We start from the raw sequence: 19,126 nt of genomic DNA, 5'->3' as shown, positions 1-19,126 counted from the left end.
TGGGACACAGGTAAACTGGGAGAGGATTGGGGTTTTGATATTTTGTATGATTTTACATGAGTAAAACTTGCCTCTTGTTTACACCCTTTGTTTATACACAGTTACCAGGGTGCCTTTTGTGGACTATTACACAAAATATATACTTCAGTGACTAACTCTTGAAAAAGAGAAATAATCAGGAGTTGCTAGGAATCTTCAACTCTGGCAAAGTGACAACATTTTAAGCAGAGAGTAGACTGCCTCCAACTTGAAAAATTTCCAAACTCATCATGTGTCATGATTTGTAGGGATAGACACAAGGTGAAACTTGCAAAGAGGAGGAGATAAAGGACAACGAAAAGCATGAATTATTTCTGTTTCAAGGCAGAGACTGAAGGTTTATTTTCCCAGAGTAATGTTTGTGAGTGCAAAATCAGTACTGTATAAGTCAAATTTATTCTTTCAACTCTGTCAAGATTTTGAGTTGATTGTCCAGGTCAGGTTATTCTCTTCCCTAGTAATGTTAATACACACACAAATGATACATTAAAATATTTTATTACAATACAGACAGTTGGGCTCAAAATTAATACAAATTAAGATAAAATATTTACAAGGTAATGTGTACAGTGTAGCTGTTTGAACAGCATAAACAAGAGTATGTCTAAAAAACCACATTCCTTTAGTATTAAGTAAGAGAGCAGACCCCCAGCTTGTTCAAGGGGACCAGGCATCCATTGGCAAAGGCTTTCTGAAGAATGAGAGACTTTGGAACAAGATTTGTAAGGGGGGAAATATTTACTTTATAGGAAAAAAAATCTGGGGGAAGAAGAAGAAAAAAGCATTACTTCATTCTGCTGCTCTGTGCTATTCTTAGATCACTATCATTACTTCTTCCCCAAACATACACACCCCAGGCAAAAAAATGGGTGTTTTAGTAACTTGCTGTAATACTGCCACCAGATGCCTTTTAGATGCAATAAAAAACAATCCAATTAATTACAGAAGAGTTTAAACACTTTTTAAATAGAAAAGTCTTCACTTGCAATGTTTCTTTCAACAAGAATATTTTTAATGGGTGAAGTATAATTCAGTTAGAAGAATATATAGGCTCACTCGCACTTTCCTCAGAGTGCTCTTTCTGCTGGTCTGCCACTCCTACACCATTATAAAATTAACCCAAGTCTCATCAGTAGTCATCAGGGATTTGTTATAAATACACCATCCATTTGTAAAAATGTGCAGGTCATTTCTCTAGTTGCTGAGGGGTACTAAAAGCTTCATAAACATTAGCAGCAAAATCTTTCACTTGTTCCATCATCAACAGGTCCTGGAAGAAATGTATAAAATAAATTTCCTTAATCAAAAACATTCCCCACTATTCTGTCTCTATTGCAGTACAGAATTCCTAAGAAAAGCACCTGCACTCCCACAGGCACAACTCAAACTCCTGGCTTTAGAAAGGTTTAGGAGCAGACCTGCAAGGAGAACCAAGACCAGAAGTTTGTGCTTCTGCACGGTTCAGCAGAAGAAAGTTTTAGAACAGTGTATTTTTGGAAGATACCAACTGATAAAAAATTCATTATGGCAACTGTTTTCAATTTATTTTTTAAAGCCACTGAAATTAAACAAATTATTAAAAAGAAATATACAACATTAATTTCAAGATTTTACTTGGGATACTGTAAATAAGGCAGATTCTTACCTGAACAAAGTGACTGGGTGTTTCACTGCAGACTGAATGGATCTGTCCATTTATTATTGGAATTATCTTGGCTAGAGGAAGACTGACACTGGAAAGACTAGGAAAGAACAAAAAATACTGACCTGCTCAGACACAGATGAAGCCACTAAACTGTGATTATATAATTCTAAGTAATTACCACTTAAAAAGTAAGAATTGAAAGACTGCAAACTAAAATGTATGGATGAAGGGTTTTTTCTCCATATCGAGATTTTCCTTTAATATAGAGAAATACCAATTCAATTCCAGTCCACGTTCCTATTGCAGTTTCACACTTGCTTCTCATGCAAGAGTATTATGGTTTAGTCAGAGTCTTTGCATGTGTATGTAAGCAGACAGGTCATAGAAGTGCCTGTCTACAATTTCATGCTATTTCAAACTAAACCAAAGTCAGGCAGATAGCCAAACTACAGACTTTGGGGTATTTTAAGTGATGTAAATAGTACATATTTAAATTAAAACATAACTCTCTGAAAGCCAAGTTACTACAATAAACATACATAAACCCAGTTATCATTCCAGGTTTTAATTTTAATATTTGAGAAAGATTATTTCTAGGATTTGAACTCAGCTTTTGGATTTGTAATGCTCTCACCACACTGCTCAAAACCCAAGTTAACTTCAGATTAAAAGCTATTTTTAAACATTCTTCTAGGAGGATGTAGAAAATCCTACATGTTACTGCATTTTATCTGCATCCCAGTGAAACCATGGCAGCTCTGGCTCCCTGTCACTGGAGGATCAGGGCAATGCCCACCCCCTTCCTTGGGAGCCACAGGAACTGAAGAAGGCTAGGGTGCTTGGAGCTCATGGGCTGCAGGGAAGGAAGGGTTCTCCTTCTCACAGCCTCACTGGGCACATGTGTCAGGAGTCACCACCAGAAGGTGAACCCTCCCCAGCCCAAAAGGCAGCCTGCCTGTACCGTGTTCAGGCAAGAAGTGGCTACAGATCATCTGATCTCTACTTCTAGGTCTGCAAGTAATGGTGGCAAAGAATGTCGCCTAACTCTAGTGATTTCATGGGTGGGGGGAAACATGACTCCTCCTAGCTGCCTACTTAGCCAAAGTGAGGAGAACCCAGTGATCCTTGAAGAGCAAAAAGCAGAACGATATTTCCAGCACAAGAACTCCAAGAAGGAGGAAAATCAAGAGCCTTTTTGGAATTCACAATGAACCCAAAGCATTACTGACACGAGAACCACAACAAAAGAAAATATTTACCTATTTACAGAGCTGTTTTGAGAAAGGTCCTTTTCAGTAGGTCTAAAAAATTCTGCCATATTGTCCAGCAGTCGACTGAATCCTCTATTTAAACATGTGCTCAAAACTGTACTGAAGTCTGGACTGAAAAGAAAGAATAACAGAAAAAAAGGTTTTATTCCTGGGTTTAATTTTTTTCAAACTAAAAAGCCCTACAAGTGTTCAGTGCTACAGATGTGCCTCCCCCCACTGGTGATGTGTGAGCTGGACAAATGTCACTAGCACTGCCACCTCATGAAACACCAGCTCCCTCCCTTAGGCTCTACCCTAAGATTACTACAACCCAGATAAACCTGAAGCATTCCTCAGTTCTACTTCTTACTAAGTAATAACATAGAAGGGACTTAACCTTGGAGTGCCCCACATCCCTAGCAGCTAAACTGTAAGAATAATTTGACATTTGTCTCAATTCCCTCATATCCTATGTTTATTATAGGAGCCTCACTTTAACCAGTTCTCTGGTAAAAGGACACATACAACCACCCCCATGCATTAAAAATAAATTCCAGTAAGCCAAAACTGGTGTTCACTTTATCAAAGCAAGTAAATCTAATAAAATTACTCTCAATTTACCCTGCTTTAGCAGAAGAGAAGTACTCCTCTGTTCCTACATTACTACAGAGTGGGTAAGGAAGAGATAATAGGTCTGATTGCCAAGGACATCCTGGGTATCTCATTAAGGCAGCATTATTTTTTTTAAAGTTTCAGAGCTCACAAATTTTGAAAATCCCAGCCTACAACTGATAAATAGAAAAATTTAATGCAAAATGGTCACATTTTTCAAATGAAAAGTTGTGAGCTTTTTGTATGCAAGTAATTGTCTTACAGAAACAATAGTTTTGAGGAGGAGTTTAATGTGAATACAGCATATTTCTCTATACCTTTCTAGCATATCTCTAGTTTCATTCAGTAATTTAATTGTAGCAATGTCTCTTTCTGTGAGTCCACAGGCCTAGAAAAACCAAAGACAGACACTATTAGCAAGTGCCACCAGCAACCATAAGAGCAGAAATAGGATTGTTGAGTATCATGGTCAAATGTAAAGTCACATGTACAAGTCAAATATGAAAGAAAATATTGCTGTAAATGAGATTCTTTATAATTTGCCTTTTAAATAGTCACTGTAGGATTTTTAGCTAAAAACAATACTAGCAGGAAATACCAGACTATTTGAGGAAGTAATTTTTCCAATTCTGACCTTCAGTACTGAAATCATCCCTGCGTATCAGATAAAGTTAAAGCAATAAGTGCATGTAGCCACATGCTGAAGCCCAGGTTTCCTCATTACACCACTGTAACACCAAGTGAAGAATGACTTTTCTCCAGCTTGTGGTATGGATGGAGACAAACACCTTCACAAAATTCAAGACATTAACACTGCAACTGAGATTAGATACACTTTTCTCTTGACTCCTGTTCATTTTTCAGCCTAGAGGAGTCCAGCACACCATTCTCCTGTGCACCAGCCAAGATGCTCCAACACTCCATGAATATTGCCGGTACACAAGGGTGGACGACACAATTTATCTTAGGGCTGAGTTAAGCTGTGCTGTGTCACAGCTTCTTTCACAGGCTAAAGGCAGTAACTGGGCTGCATTTCTGAGCACAAATCTGACATTCTAATGGTGACACTTGTTTTCTATCAAATCTGAAGAAAATAGAACTGTACCTAGGTTAAAGAGATTTATTGATTTGATTTATGACGGAAGAGGCTTCGCCATTTATTAAAGACACAGATGCCATGGTACACCAGAGGACTGTTATGCACCCTTCCTTCTCCAAAAAACCCCCCAAAAAAGCAGAATGAAAAAAGATGAAAGGAACTGAATCAAGTACCTGGCTAGCCAAAGGGTTTTCTTCATCTGGCATCAGATAATGACATAAGGGAGAATAAGATGCAATCTGATCCGAATCTTTATGTTCCACTACTTCCCTGATATCTTTAAGCTTCTGTTCCAGTTCCAGAAGAGACAGGGTCTGCTTAAGGGAAATACTGGAAAGGAAAAAGACTACAGCTTTGATTGAAAAATGAGTAATGCTGCTTTCTCTTTCTATCAATAACACATTTACAAGTAACAAAATTCCAATCAGCTACATGGGTTTGCACTGGCAGACACAGCCTGCTATAATAAAAACATTATTTTGAAAACATCAATATGCCTGCTTTTGTTTCCCCCTAATTCTTATAAAACTCTTTATTTTGGGAACAGCCATCACAACAAAACTTAAAAGCTAACCACAAAGAAATACAGGCTCTTACCTTCCAAAAACTTTATGCACAGCTTGTTTAACAATAGTTATTAACTCAGTCAGTCCTAAAAGAAAGTAAAAAATATTCTAATGATTTGTTCAAGTCCTAAAAATAAAAGCAGAATTTTGTAAGTGTAGTTTGCTCTTAATAAGCAGCATACCATCTCCTAAAAGGTGCTGAATGCTTGATAAATATTGCTGCTGGACTTCAGGGGGTGCTAGTGGTGTCTGTGGGAGAAAAAACCCAACAGTTCTGTAACATGCCAACAGTAGAGAACGATGCAAAAATAATTTCAAAAATAATTTCCTTAATCTTTGTAATACTCTTCAGCAAACAGATTGCCCCACTCTCTTCAACTTTGTACTGACTCTTCCTGCCCATCAACCCCTGTATCTGTCATAAGTCTTCTGGCATTCTTTTCTTCAAACCTATACAGATTTCTCTTCCATCTTCAGTGGCACAGAAAAATCTTTCACTTTTCATTCAACTAAAGGAAACTCTCTTAAAAACCTGCATTGCAGGTGAAACTAGACTCTCCACCACCCCAGAAATTAAATCTAGTGGAGTAAGTCATTTATGCTGAAATCTATTAAAAACTTATCTGACAAAAAAGAAGCTTTCAGAAACCAAGACAAGATTCCAGTTAGTCCCAATGGAATGCCTCAGAGTTGGCCCTGTCAACCCACTTCTCTATGAGAAACTAACAGAGAGGAAATGTTTCTAGCTCAAACTCATTCTGCCCTTCTAAAACAGCTTTTTCAGGTTTTACAAAATGAAGCACTACCTCGGTCAACTCTGGCCTTCCTATTGAAAGCTCTTCTCCATCCTGCATTGACATGCTGTTCCTTGACTCTCAGCAGGAGCTATCACAGGGGGGCAGATGAGAACTAATCAGCTTGTATTCATTATTTTTAGATGAGCCACCCAGCAATTTGCAGGTCCCACTCTCTACAATGGGTACTTGCTTACTATGGGAGTGATCTATTTTTTACTGAGCAGTGATACACCGTATCAACAAAAACCAGCTCTTCTACCTTGCTTGACCCCACCAACAGACATTTATGGAGATGGTGTTTTGGAGTGAAACCAAACTTTAAAAGTTCAAAGACAACATTTTTCTTCTCTAATCTCAGAAAAATTTAAGTGGAGAAATTAATTTATGTACCAGGAAGACCTAATATTATTATATACATTTGCTTACATATCCTGAATCATTCACATGGTATTACCATTTCACAAAAAATAAAAGCAAAGAAATAATTTCATGTTGGTGTTTAGATAGAAAGCAGACTTCTTTAGGCAAGACAAATGCAGACAAAAGGCATTCTCCAATATTGCTGGTATTCAGGTAAGCAACAGTATCACCACATCATCCAAATTTAGATGCTATTAAAGGACATCAATATATTGCACTGCCAGTAATGCTCCCCATACCCCATTCTTGTAAGGACCCTTGGTTTCATTCCAGTAGTCCTAAACTATGCCCTTCTCATCTCACCAAATAATCCTTTCCCTTCCAAGGAAGTGCAAGTCCTACCTTTGAAACCAAGCAAGACACTTACTGTGCCGTTCTTGCCGAGCGCGGCGTTATCCAGGTAGATGTAACCGCCGATGATGTTCAACTGCACTCGCAAGAGAACCACCAGCATGCAGGTGCTGTACACAGCGACAATGCTGCGGGTGAAACCTTGGGAAGACAGAGCAGAGGGACTGCCAAGTCTGGGAAACAAGGGTGAGTCAAGGGGAGAGAGTACTCTCCAAGACTCCGAAGTGCTGATTACTTTTAAATATGCAGTCACATTTCTCTCACTGGTTGTCATGATGTGTTTTCACAACACATACCCAAGATGGCCATGAGTCTAATGCGCTGGATCTACATCTAAAACTTTACACATTACACAAAGTTACACAAAACACTAACAAAGTTATTTCTGAGAAAATAAAAATCATACAAGTTGTTCCAGAAGCAAAATGTTTAGTGTCAAATCATCTTTTTTCATTGGGCCCGGAAATACACAATTTATATATTAGCCCTCATCATGCAATTCAGACACAACTGCAGCTTGTGAAAAGTGTTACCTAAGACAGGAGCAGCTAAGATCTAAAGAAGGAAAATTAAAATGAGCATCAGCTACCAGCCAGTAGGCAATGAGGGTGTGTAGAAGAAGCATCATTAATAGATACAGAAGGGAAGAAAGGAGTCAGATCAAAAGTAGGATCTGTAAATGTGTTATGAAAAGGAGAAAAAAAAAAGGAAGCAAAGAAGTAATGGTAGAATTTCACTGCATAACTATCTGAGTTTATCTTTTTCTTCCCTTTCACAGCTTCCATCAGCCAATACATAAGATGATCCAAAGGCTTCATGAACACTGCTATAGTGGTTCTCTCCAACAGGCTCAAAAAGTGGGAACGGCTGGCCATGTAAAGGCTGACCTACATTTCTGACTGAATTTCCATTACATCCAGCATATGATTTTTGAAACTAGTTTCATTTTATTGCAATGACACAGAAAAATCTCACAAAGTTTTATTGAGTAGAGTAGCAGGAAGGCCAACACAACTCTTCACCTTGGTCTCTGAGCTTCTAACTTCTCATGGGGCTAAGAAAAGTTCCTTCATGAAGCCTTTGGGGGCACAGGGACAGGGAGGAGGTCTGCCATGTGTGTTACATTATCTTCATATCTACTGAAACAACCCAGTGTAAACTTTGGTTTAAATGCTGTAACAGACATTATAAATATACACTAAATAATTATGCAAATGTAATCTTTCATTTCCACTTACTTATTATCTTTAAATCCTCCCAGATTTCTAACTTGTTTGCTGGCCTGTGGGAAAAATAAATGGAAATATTAAGAATTGTATTTTACTTGGAAATTAACGAGTATGTAAAATGACATAGTAATGTTCTAAGGCAAACTTATTTAGCTACCATAATTATTCAAATCATACCCAGGTCTATATCTCATTCAAGAAAGGCCTTGTTCAAGAAAGCAGTATATAAACAACACTCTATAAAGGCACAGGAAAGATATTCAAACATTAATGTAAAAATGTAGCATTTAGTGATGTCAATTACATGCTTACATGATCAGTTTTGAGTTACTACAATATGCAGTCAGAAAAAACCACTGATGGTACAAAGTGGTCTTTTCTGGGGCCTTGACTCTCTATATTTAGTTCTGACTCAGTTCAGCAGGACTTTCTGTGTGTAAAATCCAGGATCAGAATTTAATTGTCCTGCTTTCTTGCAAGATTTACCACTGCCTGATGTGTTTAAAGTTCATATTTGATCATCAAAACCAAAGAGATCACAACCACCCATGGAAAAGAAGTCTTGCACCATCCACACCAATACATGTTGATCTTTTTTCTTTCGTTGAGGCGTGTTCACTTTTTTGACCTGACCAGTTCCTTGTAGTTTATATTCTACACTTGACAATGCAAGACTGTAGATTGCATAGATACACCTGAACTGCCTGAAGTACACTGCATATTTATGGCTACTATTCAGATGTAATCTTAGCAATACAGCAGCAGTGGCAGGAATAAGAGCAAGCTAACCATCCAAAATTTTCACCAGCCATTCTCACCTGTTAAGCACTGTCAGTAAAGAATGGCTACTGTATGTCTATTGTGGAAGATAGATATTGTAAAAGTCACTTAGGGAAACATTTGGTAATTTCTTAGGATCAGAATTAACACTTAAATATTTAGAGCCAAGAGTTCAAATTAACCTACACTTTACAGTAACCCAGTTTATTTAAAAAAAACACCCAAATCCCAGCACTTCTCACCAGAAATAATTTCTCTTTACAGGCACAACATGTGCACTTTGGCATTAGTTTGAAGATTCTATCACGTACATAAATAAAAATTTTAATGTTCACCACTATCTAATAATGCAAATAAACTGATACAATAAACTATTAAGTCTACAACTCCGAAAACTAAAGAAATAGATTAAATAAACAGTAGCTGAAAGAAATACATGGATCCATGACAAATATAACCAATTCACATACTTTTTGCAAGCTACTCTATGCAAGTTCTTAAAGCTTTGCTAAAACAAAACAAAGGACTTTGTAAAAAAATTAGAGTAATATTTCTATACATAAAGCATATAATGGGACTCAAAGCTACTTATCAGGGCTAAGTTCTTCATGCAGAATGAAGAGATACAGAGAAGCCAATACATCATCAGCCAACCACACTTGCACGTACTACATCAAAACATTTTCTAGAGCTTTCAGAGCTTCTCCTTACAATGTAAAGCAGCAGCCAAACAACAGTTAAAGTCTACAAGTATTAAGCCTAACAGTGGAAATTAATTTTTCAGCTCCTGCAATTCATCTCCTGCAATTTACTAAGACTCAGCCGCTACTCAAAACTCAACTTTTACTTCATAATTATTTATTTGGAAGGCTGTTCTCGCTATGGAAGCAAAGAGCAATGCAAACAGAAACCAGAGGTTTGGAATAAAGCTAAATGCTGAAGAGGTTGGAGATGTGCAACATCTGCAAGGCTGCAGAAGCAGGAACTTCACCTTATCCAATCACTGGGCTTTAAAAAGAGGAGGACAGACCAAGCAAGAATGTCTGTGGTCTTGGGTGCTGTTCCCTCTTCAAAAATTTCTCTGGAGGTCTGAAGGCTTCAGCCTCCTTACACCCCCAGTGTACCACTGGCCACCTCAAACTTAAGGAAGTGAGTGGATTTTAAGTTAAAGGAGATTGCCTAAGGCATAATATGATGTGTAACATATGATAACACAGATTCATAACATGTTAAGCCACAACACAGATTATGTGAGAAAACGAATACGTCTTCAGGGACATGAAAGAAAGGTAAATCTCCATGTCTGCTCTTTTGTATAGTCAACAACAGCACTCAAGGGTCTAGAGCTGTTTGGTTGATCTTCTCAAATGGAAGAGGAAAGCAAAGAAATCTATACCTTCATGCATAACAGAGCTTCTTCAAAGAATCACTTTAAAGTGGAGCAAGCTTTGATGGCTGATTCCATTATCTGCGCCTTCACAACTCCTTCCCTACATTTCAGTTCAAAACTTTCAAGCATCCCGTTAAAACATCCTGAGTCTTAGTAAAATAAGAAGTATTAAGACACAAATTCCACCCTAAAGGGCCATCCATGCTTACAGAATGTTCCATGTAGCAAGCATTAAAAAAAAATTTGTTTACTAAGTGCATACCACTAACAACAAAAAAAGCCTATCTCTATTTTCACTAGGATTGTTGGGACACAGAGGTGCATCAATGTACCCCTACACTGGTTCAACTGGTCAAACGATTTAGAGACTGCAGGAGTATCTTGATAAAAGAATGCTTGCCACAGAGAACAAACTAAGGTATTATTTGTTTTCACCACTGAACAGAGGATTACAAACTGTTGTAGACTATTTGCTGCACAGATCAGATGATATATCTGGTGACCCACAAGCTCTTTTGTTCACTCAGTTTAATTTTTCCATTGATAAAGACTTCTGTTATGATAAATACATTTATTCGATTAAAATTAACTTTTCCCAATTTCTTGCTGTTTGGGGTAAATAATATTCAGGAACAGTTGCAAATACCCAGAGTTTATTATAAAAAAAGATCATTCAGGCAGCAATTCCCCCTTTAAATCAGGCTGCTCTGTTGTGGAAGTTTTTGGACTGAAAAAAGCAGTGACTGAATAGATAACCTATTAATGCTGGACACCTGAAGTTACAGCTGTATAAATAAACTAGCTGGAGGTAAACTAGAAAGACACAGTCTAGACTGAGTCAGAAATCCTGTGGTTAATTGCCTACATAACACTTTTACTTTGTGCCATATGCCAAGCAATTTAGGTTTAAGATATGCTATTATGTACTGTATGTATTTAAAAACAGGCTATTCCTCCCTGCAGTTGTATGGAATTCCAAGGTCTTTTCTGACAGGGAAGCATTTCTGTTAATGTATGACATGTCCCTATTTGTTCAACTTCAAAAAAAATTTCAAAAAAATTACTTCTCATCACTTACATGCATTTGCAGTCTCATCTTGGATACTTTACACTACTACTCATGTCTGAACTTGGTAAGATTACATAAACATTTTTACAAACACAACATCAACAACTCAGTCATACTCAATCATAATACTCTGTTCTGTTTAAGAGAGAACTAGATCCTCCAAATACTTTTATCTACCTATCTTATAACCACTTCAACAAAAAACATGGCTCTCATGGCAGCACCTTAAAGGAAGTATTATTTCCTGTAATTTTTGGAAAATGCCATACCTATCAAAATACATGTAACATGACAAAATACCTTAAGACTAATGATTCAATGGGACACTAAACAAAAATTCTGCATGCTCTCTTCCTTATATAATTTGAAAAAAACTTGTCATCAAAACAGGTAGAGTTCAACATATTTAAGACAGTCTTACCTATTTTTAAGAAGAGATGTGAGACTCTCAGAGTTTAACTGATGCATTAAGGCATCCCTCAGTGTTGGAAGCATTGAGAGTACTGTTATTAAAAGGAAAAAACCAAACAACAAAACCTGTTAACATCAACAACAAAACCCCCAAACCATTAAAAACCCATCCTCAGCTCACACTCAATAGCTGCTATAGGATGTCCATCCCATTGCTCAGCAGGCAAAGCCAGGAGGACAAGCAAAATAGGAAACCCAGGGAGTACTCAGAAGGGCAATAACCTGTGTGCCTCTCAGGAGCTGGGGCACAATGCTGCCCTTGCCCATGTGGTTTTACTGGCTCCGGCTGCAGATGTGTATCCACATCCTGCATCTACATGCCTCCAACTCCCCAGAAGAAAATCTGGCAAAAGCCTTCACTGCTGCATTTCTCCCACTGACTAGAAAAAGATCTGAGGTTTGCTTTTTCTAGCAAGAGAACTGGAGAAAGGTATGTTATAAATGAGAGAAAGCTAGCGGAAAAAAATCCTTTACTTTCAGAACAATGTCTGATCTGCTGTTACTTGACAGGAGATGGAAAACATGAAAAATACTAAGAACAAAGTATGAAATATCTTGTCAGGAATGCATGCTGCCAAACATAAGATACTTTGCACAAAGAAGGGCAAAGAAAAACCTAATCCTTGCAGTAAGATCACCCCCAGCAGTACAAAATGGAAAAGATGAAAATAAAATACAAATTGGTCAGGGTAAACAGCCTGACTTACAGCCATTGAAGAAGCCATTACAAATTTAAACAGAAAAAGAAAATACTGCCTAATTTGTTTAATAAAAATAGTTTTGAATGGCCTGTATTTACAATGACATGGAATTTGTTAAAATTCTTCTCTGTCATTGCCTTTCCAAAAATTCTAAGACTGGTGCAGTAAGAAAAAGCACTTTTGCTTTTTGCTCTCCAGCTAGTCAGATACCTTCACACTGTATATGGCTGATGTGCTTCTTATTAAAAATTGCCCACCAAGTTCTCCATACAGCTTACTAACAATGTGATATAATGAATAAAATAATCCCACTGTAAATTCAGTATTGTTTGAATCTAAAGGCTGTTTCACACCTCAATACTACATGTAGTTTAAGGCAAAATGGTCCTGGAGTGGCAAAAAATTGTAACCTGCATGTATACTTGTAGATTTATTGATGGTAAGGGCTCAGATGCCCCCTAAAAACCCCTTTAGTCATCTATTCTTCAGACTCTCTTTATTTGCAAAACAACTCTATTAATGCATCAGTATTTAATTAAGATTTTGAATTTGCCTACATTTCTTATTCCTTTTCCCTCCTGACAATATGTAGCATAAATCCCCAAACACCTCCCCCTTATCTAAAACAGTAGCTATTTCCTTTTCTTACCTGTCATATTGCACGTCCTCTGATTACTCTCAAAATGGTACTGCCTTCGTGCCTGGGCAATGTACTCAGCTGCCTCTCGTTCCTGGATTTCTCTGATTTTCTTCTGCCCATATTTTCCCAGTAAATAGACTCCTACAGAGAAATAGCCGTATTAGAAGATGCTTTTAAAAAGTGAAAAAGGTCCTTTAACCCCTTTATTTGGTTTTAAAGCATAAGGGTGCATAGTAGAGTTTTTTTTATATGGGGGTCTTGAGTATTTTAATAATTATTGGCAAAGCAATACTCAGAAAGAAAAATTAATTAAAATGTCAAGGATTATGACTTGAATCAGGAGAAGAAATTTTCCTGAGAAGAGGTATCTAGCCATTCACAGAAGACATTTTTGGTACTACTGCAATGTGAACAACTAGTACTGAAGAGACTGAAACAAAAAAGAGAAGCAATGTAGGGCAGGAAAAAAAAAAAAAGAAGAGAGAAAACAAACAGAAATGCATAGGTCTAGAGATGGATAAAAATTATAATTTTTAAAAATATATATTTATAAAATTAGTAGAAGTTAGAAATAAAATTCAAGGACTAAAGATCACATATGAGAAAAATGTTAGAGATCAACACTTCTTTCATTTGGTCCTGAAACTTCTGTAGGAAGAACCTTAGTTTCAATGGGGCTTGACTGTGCCTGTTCTACTTTTGCCACACCTGGTTCCTACTTTCCAGCCACACTCTTCTCTTGAGAGTCTGACCATCCCTCATCACTCTCACTATGAATCTTCATTTCCATTAAGACACATCAAAAAATCTTTGTTCTGCATTTTCATCTCTTCCAACATCCATCCCTCTGAAGTCTTCCCCAACTGCTTGTCCCACAACACCAGGGGTTCAGATATCTATCCAGGCTGCCCACAACCCTCTTCCCGTCTTTTTTCATCTCTGCCCCCTTCCCTAAGCCATTCCTCAAGAAGCCACTACACCTTTTAGGCTTATCCTCAGCACCTTTGCCCACTGTAAGCTGCTTTCCATTAATTGCTCCCCCTCCACCCAGGCCTTCTTACAGCACCTACCACGTGTCAGGCTCATCTGCTGCCTCCTGTATGCACTGGCAGCAGCAGTTTCCTACTCAGGTGTGTAGCCAGTGTTTTCTCATGAAAGATTTGGAGGGGGCACAGAGATAAGGGAGGAACAAACCCATGCAAAAAAAGACTATAGTACAAGTTAATAATCTGCTTCTGTGTGGACTAATACTTTAATTAATGAAGCTCCTTGACAGAGAGCTAGCTCCAAATCTGCCAGGTCAGTAAGAGCACACAGAAGAAATGCAAGTAACAAATCAAGTATTTTTAATTTTCTTTTCCTCAAAGTACTTTCTAAAGTTGTAAATTTTCTTCAAAGTGCAATTTAGAAGCCAATATTGGAACAAATGAGGCATCTAACAGTTTCTGAAAGCTGAAAATTTCAAAACTAATTTTATAAACCAAATCTACAAAAACTAAGAAAAGAACAAAAAAAACCCTCTCCCACCCCACAATAAACCCCAACCAAAACCAAACACACAAACCCCATAAACAAACCCAAACTTCCCAAGGTTTTGAATTCAGCTACAATTTTTAGAGTATTAAAACCTTCCAAAATATTCCCCAAAACTATAATCAGTGTTTGAAAAGCCTTGTCAACTTTGTGCTCCAATGTCCACAGCTGTAAAAAAATCCAGCTATTTATACTGGCAATATGTTTGCTCACAGGCAACTACAAGCCAGACCAGTCTGGAACAACCACAGGCACTTCCATTTCCCAAAAGCCTCATAAAATAGAAATCGGTATGTCTCTCCCTCACTTCAGCCTTTGGGCAGACTGCCCATTTGCCATATGAAATATTCACTTCACTAGATGCAAATTTTAGTATTATGGGTCTATATACAAAAAATGCAATTCCACCAATTAAGTGTTAATCAAAAATAAGACCTCACAATCAAGATTATTTTCATCTAAAATGTTACCAGTTCCTGCCAAGGATATCTATTTAGAATACAACTGTCAAGTTACTGATTTTTTTCAGCTAACATACTGAAATAGAAACAATATTTTTAGCATTACTGATCAATTCTTGAACACAAGACTTTCCCAACCATTTTACCCCACTACATTTTTCACGTTACATTAACATATAGTCATTTGTCCAAATTGCTACTTTTGTTTACTTCCCTGCACCCCAAAATAAATCCTTTTAACTCCACGTTTAGTAGCAGAAAAGTCATAAGTAGAGCATATTTATCTCAAATCAAAGTGTTGCTTCGAAAGGATTTAGGCGCTATAGACCTCAGGGTGCTTCCCAGCTGGCAAGTAAAGCACCACAGAGCCACTCAGACACACACAAACACAAGATTTCCTGAATGTAGACAGACATGAATGTCAGAGCAGACATGCAATCAGTTCGAGAAGAATCATGTGTGTGCCCTGGAGGGATGCACAGGAGCAGCAGCTTTGAGATTGAGACAGCTAATTGCTTAACACCAGCTTGTTAGGGCTGTGTGCCTACTCTGTACTCAGAGCTGCTGTGGCCTGGGAGGGTACAAAGTTGCAGTAGCTGTCACCCAGGCTTAACAAGGAGTCTCCAGATGAAAACACTTGTCCAAAACAATGCAACCCATCGTTTACACAATACAACACAACAATACAATACAACATCGTTTCTCCCTCCCTTCCCTGTACTAAAGTATTAACTTTGACCCACTGTTAACAGATGTTGCTTGATCCAGGATTATCCTCTTCTCTGGCAAGTGATGCATTAGAAGTTAACCAAAGGAAAAGCTGCTGGGCACCACACACCCACCCACCTTAAGCAAACCCAGCAAACAGCAGTAAGCTTGAGGTGGGGTTGCCAGCGGCAGACTCTCTCGGTTATCAGCTGCAGGGCTTGTAAGCACCTCTAAGTGGCCTGGAGGACACAGCAGTCACTTGTGAAACTCAAGTCTTAGCTGTGCCAATGAACTTCTGCCCACTGCACTCACTCCTGAGAACAACAATGGAGCCTCTGCAAGTCTCTGGCTTATGAGACATTTCAAGGAGCTGCCAGCCAGGAGGTTGGCTTGAAGGGGTGTTTGCATTTTTCTTCAGTACAACCATGCGTATCCATATTAATATGTTGCATTAATTCAGAGGACTTGACAATGATACAGACTCTAAGTCCAGACTTATTCTGGACTTAGAAGTCCAGAATGAATATATCACATAAAATCATCATGTGGAGTTGGAAGCAGGACCAGAGAAAGCCACATCCAAAAACTGCCATGATGCCAAGTCAGCTAACAAACCTGTAAAAAACTAAGCCAGTGTTTTGAAAGTGTCTTGTTTAAACATGAAAAGCCAATATAAGCTTTTTATAACAACTAATATAACTTTGTTTTGCTGCTCAGTATAGGATAGGAGGTCTGCTAAAAGTTGCAGCAGCAAGATTTATTCATGTCTACTGAGCTTAACCGTTGTATAGATGGAACTTCATGCTGACTCTTCCCATATGTTTCACACAAAACCAGGAATTAAGAAAATTCAGAAACAGTGAGGCTGTGAGGAGATAATTCCTATGCAAACTTTTTTCTAGCTTCATCAAAATATAAACTACAGAAAATACTATAGTCCCAACACATCTGATTTGGAGGGTTCAGAAACAGATGAGTGATAAAAAAACCCATCACCTGAAGTCAGATTCTTCAAGAACAGGAACCTCACTAAGGATCTCAAACTACAATTGATACTGTTTTACAACTGATCTAGAAAGTGAAACATACTTACATATGCACTGGCTGTCTGTGCTGGATTTGGCTGGGATAGAGTTAATTTTCTTCACACCAGCTGGGAACAGTGTTGGTAGCAGAGAGTTGTTTCCGAGTTGCTGAACAGGGCTTACACAAAGCCAAGGTCTTTGCTGCCTATCACACCACCCCACCAGCAAGGAGCCTGGGGATCAGAAGGAGCTGGGAGGAGACACAGCCAGGACAGCTGATCCCAGAAGGTCCGAGAGACACGCCACATTACAGGATGTCATCAGTGCAGTAAAATTAGGGGGGAATACAGGGGGAGGGGGGAGCGTGTTCAGGGACAGCTGAGCATTGGTCAGACCTGATTCTCTATCTCATTCCACTGGAGAGAAGGGGTGTGTGTTTGTGTGTGTATGAGTGGCTCTGTGGTGCTTTAGTTGCCAGCTGGGAAGCACCCTGAGGTCTATAGCACCCATATCCTCTGGAAGCAACACTTTGATTTGAGATAAATATGCTCTGATTTGTCTCCATATCCCTCTTTGGCTGTAGTACTGTAGAGTCTCTTCCCACCTAAATGTAAGCAATGCAAGAAGTTTACAAAGTCTGCAGGCTCTTACATGTTCACCTAGTGGCCACCAAGAGGTAGGGTATTTCTCACATCACATAAGTTATGGCTTCCCTCTCCCTCAGCCCTTTCCCTTCTTCACAGGTGGAATGGAGGGCTGAACAGAAGAATGGGATATAAGGTAATAAGGGATGGGATAAAAATGGGATATAAGGTAATTAGGAGGAATCAAGTTTTCAGGAAACTCTTTTACAACCCTAAGTAACTTTTGCCCTCACTGTCATACTTACATCAGGGGAAAAAAGGAGGAAATCTCAGTTTTAAGAATTTTATTATGCAGGAATTGTGCTGACACACAGAAGCCTGCATCCTTCCAGGACACAAACAGCTTTAAAAGCTGTGGTTTTTCCTTATGTTCAAGCAAGCTATGCATCAAGGGACATACAATTGTCCTGTTATGGTTGAAAACCATCTTTAAAACATGCAGGCAGGCACTAAAGTCTTATTCTCTTGGTAACACTGGGTCTCACCAGAACATATTTAATGCCCCTGTGCTTACTCACAAACCAAGCCAACTTTCTCTGCTAAGCAGAGAGATTTCTGAACTGAAATGCTTTTTCTGCAGGCCAAAGGTTGCAACAGATTAAATTCAGCAATAATTAATGCACCACTGAAATCAGAACCATACATTCCAGACACACCCTGAGCTTGTTCTTCCACTGTAGCAACAGAATTTCAATGGTGAATCATTTTGTAATATCTACTGAAATCTACCTTGAATGCTGAGCTCTGAGATAAAATCTACTTTAATCAAACTATCCAATAGTTTGGATAATATCCATCCTGAACCTAATGTGTCCTTGCAGCTCCATCATGCTCTCTTTTTCTCTACTTTCCATATTTGTAGTGGGTTAGATCCCAGACCACTAGGTTTTGCTTGCTAGAAGAGATTTAAGTCTTTTCAGTATGCAACGTATTTTACATTGTTGAGGAAAGAACTTCTAAAGACAGGGTTTGTACGGGGTCTTTGCTAAGGTGAGGCCTTCTCAACCACACTCCGTGGTTAAGGGGGAATTACACATATTTTTCAGTTGCTTTTTCCCTCAATTTGAGGTCTTATTTAATGAGATTTGTATCTTTATAAGCAGTAAAAGCTGTTGTAGTGTTGGGATTGAAAGAAATTGCATGAAGAATGACAGCCACTGATAACACACACGGAATACACGTCAGTAGAGAGAGGAAAAGCTACCAACCAACTCTGATTTTGGTGCAGTTATTCAGTAACACAACACTGACACAATACTGTATCAGTAATAATGTAGAAACTCTTCTGTACTGTCGAAAGAATCATTAAATATTCACATTAATCTCTGACCACGTACCAATTAAGGACTTAAAACCACTAAATTTTGCGACGTCCCATTTTCCTTGTTATACCCTCCTTCCCAGAATATGCACCTGTAGCTCTTAAAAAAACCCACAGAAATGTAGATTCAAGGCTCTGCTATTAAGTCAGCAGATTTGGATTTCCTTAAATCATTCAGCCACTTCCAAATATTCTGTCTCCATTTAAAAGCAGTGCGTAAGGTTGCATTCCATCTTTCAAGATTCAGCAGTATTTTTTGGAGAGTCCACCATGGATCTCAGAGTTCTGATTCACTGGTGGTGGCATTACTGTAGCTCATGGGGTTTTTTTAAGATCTGATCCATACCTATGTAGATGACCAAAGCACCCAAGATT

The 19,126-nt window shown here is 38.4% G+C and overlaps 1 protein-coding gene across 1 annotated transcript in view; it reads right to left on the bottom strand.

Annotated features, from left to right (window-relative positions):
* Positions 1 to 416: 416 nt before the first annotated feature.
* The window catches only part of PEX3 (peroxisomal biogenesis factor 3), a 21,072-nt gene continuing 2,362 nt past the window's right edge, over positions 417 to 19,126 (bottom strand). Inside the window, exons 2-12 of the mRNA XM_059841878.1 lie at positions 13,069 to 13,200; positions 11,669 to 11,750; positions 8,018 to 8,061; positions 6,796 to 6,920; positions 5,394 to 5,460; positions 5,243 to 5,297; positions 4,819 to 4,975; positions 3,864 to 3,934; positions 2,944 to 3,066; positions 1,685 to 1,781; positions 417 to 1,309 (exon numbers count right to left, since the gene is read on the bottom strand). Coding sequence (XP_059697861.1) covers positions 1,226 to 1,309; positions 1,685 to 1,781; positions 2,944 to 3,066; positions 3,864 to 3,934; positions 4,819 to 4,975; positions 5,243 to 5,297; positions 5,394 to 5,460; positions 6,796 to 6,920; positions 8,018 to 8,061; positions 11,669 to 11,750; positions 13,069 to 13,200 — 1,037 coding nt within the window. The 3' untranslated portion in view covers positions 417 to 1,225. The remainder of the gene's footprint in view (positions 1,310 to 1,684; positions 1,782 to 2,943; positions 3,067 to 3,863; positions 3,935 to 4,818; positions 4,976 to 5,242; positions 5,298 to 5,393; positions 5,461 to 6,795; positions 6,921 to 8,017; positions 8,062 to 11,668; positions 11,751 to 13,068; positions 13,201 to 19,126) is intronic.

This window comes from Haemorhous mexicanus, chromosome 3, assembly GCF_027477595.1.
Source record: "Haemorhous mexicanus isolate bHaeMex1 chromosome 3, bHaeMex1.pri, whole genome shotgun sequence".
In the NCBI taxonomy this organism is placed as follows: Eukaryota; Metazoa; Chordata; class Aves; order Passeriformes; family Fringillidae; genus Haemorhous; species Haemorhous mexicanus.
The sequence above is the reverse complement of the archived record's forward strand: the minus strand, read 5'-3'. Positions and strand labels throughout refer to the sequence as shown.